The 2,797-nt window shown below is 42.2% G+C and overlaps 1 protein-coding gene across 1 annotated transcript; it reads left to right on the top strand.

Moving 5' to 3' along the window:
- Positions 1–936: 936 nt before the first annotated feature.
- On the top strand, positions 937–2,741 carry ASCRUDRAFT_73002 (subtilisin-like protein; the record flags this gene model as incomplete). Its single annotated transcript, XM_020192143.1, has 1 exon — positions 937–2,741. A coding segment is annotated over one exon (1,805 nt), but the record flags the coding sequence as incomplete, so codon positions are not given.
- Positions 2,742–2,797: the final 56 nt, after the last annotated feature.

Raw genomic sequence — 2,797 nt, 5'->3', positions numbered from 1 at the left:
TTCCTTTCCTTTGTTGTTGTATTTTGTGAACCTGGAATTTCTCAATCGATTTGAACATAGTACATTCATCACTTAAGAATCTTTCGGAAAATTCTTACCGCAGTGGAAATGATTAATTTTTTGACTTTCCTATTTCTTATTTGCTTATTTTTTCTTTCTTGCACAAACGGTGCAAGATCTGCTTCACGTAATGCTTACTATTCTTCTTCCGATTCAGTATCTGTTGCAAATGCTCAAAAATTTCAAACAACTCTCAAACAAAATAAGCTTCTCTTACAATTAGCATCAAGTTCTGGTAGAAGAAATAAAAGAGATGAAAATGAAGATTTATTAAAAGAATTATCTGACTATTTATCTAGTTCCGGTGTTTCTGTCTCTCAAATAGATAATTTATCTTCTGCTTTTTGGAAGGGTGCTTCGCTTGAGGTCAGTCAGAACAACCAACAAAAAGTTTCTAGGCTTTTAAAGAATTCAAAATTGATTAAAAGCTTTTGGAATATTGGAACCCATTCCTTCGCCGCTTTTGATACATGTTTATTGGATGATGATTATAACTCATACTACGACGATAACGAAGGCGACTATTCATCATATCTCAAAAACTACAATCCCCACAAGCTAACTGGTGTAGATGTACTTCACCAACGTGGCATCACTGGTCAGAATATCACCATCGCCATCATCGACACTGGTATCAACTACAACTTGCCTTCTCTTGGTGGTGGGATCGGCCCAGGCTTCAAAGTGGAATTTGGTCGTAACTACGTTGAAGGCGCTCTTGATCCAAATGACCCAATCGATTGTGAAGGCCATGGAACATTTATATCCAGTGTCATTGCTGGCCAAACAAAAGACTTTGTCGGTGTAGCTCCCAATGCAAAACTAAGAGTCTACAAAGTATCCGATTGCAACAACACTGCTGACACAGACACAATCATGAGAGCCTTGACAGATGCAGCCATTGACGAGCCCGATATAATCTCATTATCTTTAGGCTCATACGATGATTCGTCAAGCAACCCAATTTCGGTATTAGCATCCAACATTGCGCAGAAAATCCCCATTATTCTATCTGGCGGAAATGGCGGTGAGCTAGGGCTCTTCTATCCAACAGCTTTTGCATCAAATAAAGATATCATATCAGTTGGATCAGTGTCTAGTCTCCAGGGCATAAGCTGGCCTGCAAAATTGGTTTCAAGCTCGGGAAGCACTTTGGACATCACATACTTCACTGGCAACGATACTCAATGGAATTTTACAGGGTCGTTTCCTGTTCATATTTCGGAACACGACATCTGCCAGCTAGCATCAGGCAGCGATGGTGTCAAGAGAAATCTGTTTCAAAAGAGAAACTACCAATCAAACAGCATTCTTTTAGCAAAGGCAAACGATAACAACTGCTCGCAGCACAGTTTAGAAAGTGCTGGTGACTTTAAATACAGAAATATATTGATGTACACTGCAGATGCCGAGAATTACAATTTCACAGACAACTACTCATCTAACTTGGTGTCTGCACTCGCACCAGATACATTGAATCTTGCCACAGTCAAGAAAGTGGTGTCTTCGTGGGTAGAAAAGGAGTTATTATTGGGCAATTTTGTTACCTTGGAGATCTCAGCTGCCGACGAGATGAGTCCCTATCCTCTTGAGTCGCTAGGTGCTGGGAAAATAAGTGCGTTTTCGTCGTGGGGTCCAACGTTCACAAATGATTTTTATCCAGTTATCTCAGCTCCTGGTGCAGACATATTTGGGCAGGGGTTGAACCAAACCAGGTCCATGAATGGTACGTCTCTATCTGCTCCATATATTGCTGGTGTGATTGCACTCTACAAGAGTGTGTTTCCATATGCCACTCCAGAGGAAATCAGGAACAAGCTTGTTGCCACTGCGTCGACATTGTCGTTGTACAACGAGGTTGGCAAGTCTGAAGAGAAGTTGGCTGCTCCTTTGAATCAGCAAGGGGCTGGGTTGGTAAATGCCTTGAGCTTTGTTGACTACTCGTCGACAATCACATCCAACCCGCTACTAGTTCTTAATGATACAGACAACAGGGTGTCTGAGCACTTGGTGACAGTGTACAATGGTGGATGCGAAGACGTGATGTATGTTTTGTCACACGAAGGCGCTGCTACAATCAAGGCCAGAAACAAGGAGGATGGGTTTCCACAGGTGTACTATCCAGAGTACGACACCAGCGAGGCCCACATCAAGTACTCATTGAGCTCGTTCACTTTGCAGCCCGGCGAGTCAGCGAATGTGACAGTCGACATCACAGCTCCAGTGTCAAACATCACAGATGGGTATTTGTTCTCAGGAAAGATTGTAGTCACTGGCTCCAATGGCGAGATTTTGAAAGTGCCCTATATGGGGGTTGAGTTGTCTACCAGGGACTGGTTGGGTGTGGAAGCATATTGCATTGCTAATGAAAATGGGGAACTTGTTGATTTGGCTGATACCAGTCGTATTTACGATGTGCAAAGCTACGACACATTCTCGATATACTACAGAATTGGATTTGGCTCTCCAACATTTGCATTTGACTTAGTGACGTATGATTACGAGCTTTCAGATTTCAGCTATCCACCAGAAAACAATGCCAAGTGGGTAGGGCCCATCGAACTATGGAATGGAAACGATCAGTTTTCNGTTTTATCGCAGAACAGTCCTAGCAGATTCAACGACTTTGTATATGGTGAAGTTAGTGGTCTTGGTGATGGGCAACCATTTCCAAAAGGAAAGTACAAGATTTTAATTCGTTCATTGCGACCATTTGGTGACGAAAATAATTATGATG

This window comes from Ascoidea rubescens (assembly GCF_001661345.1).
Source record: "Ascoidea rubescens DSM 1968 unplaced genomic scaffold ASCRUscaffold_23, whole genome shotgun sequence".
Lineage (NCBI taxonomy): Eukaryota > Fungi > Ascomycota > Saccharomycetes > Ascoideales > Ascoideaceae > Ascoidea > Ascoidea rubescens.
Note: the sequence above shows the minus strand (reverse complement) of the source record. Positions and strands in the feature narration are given on the sequence as shown.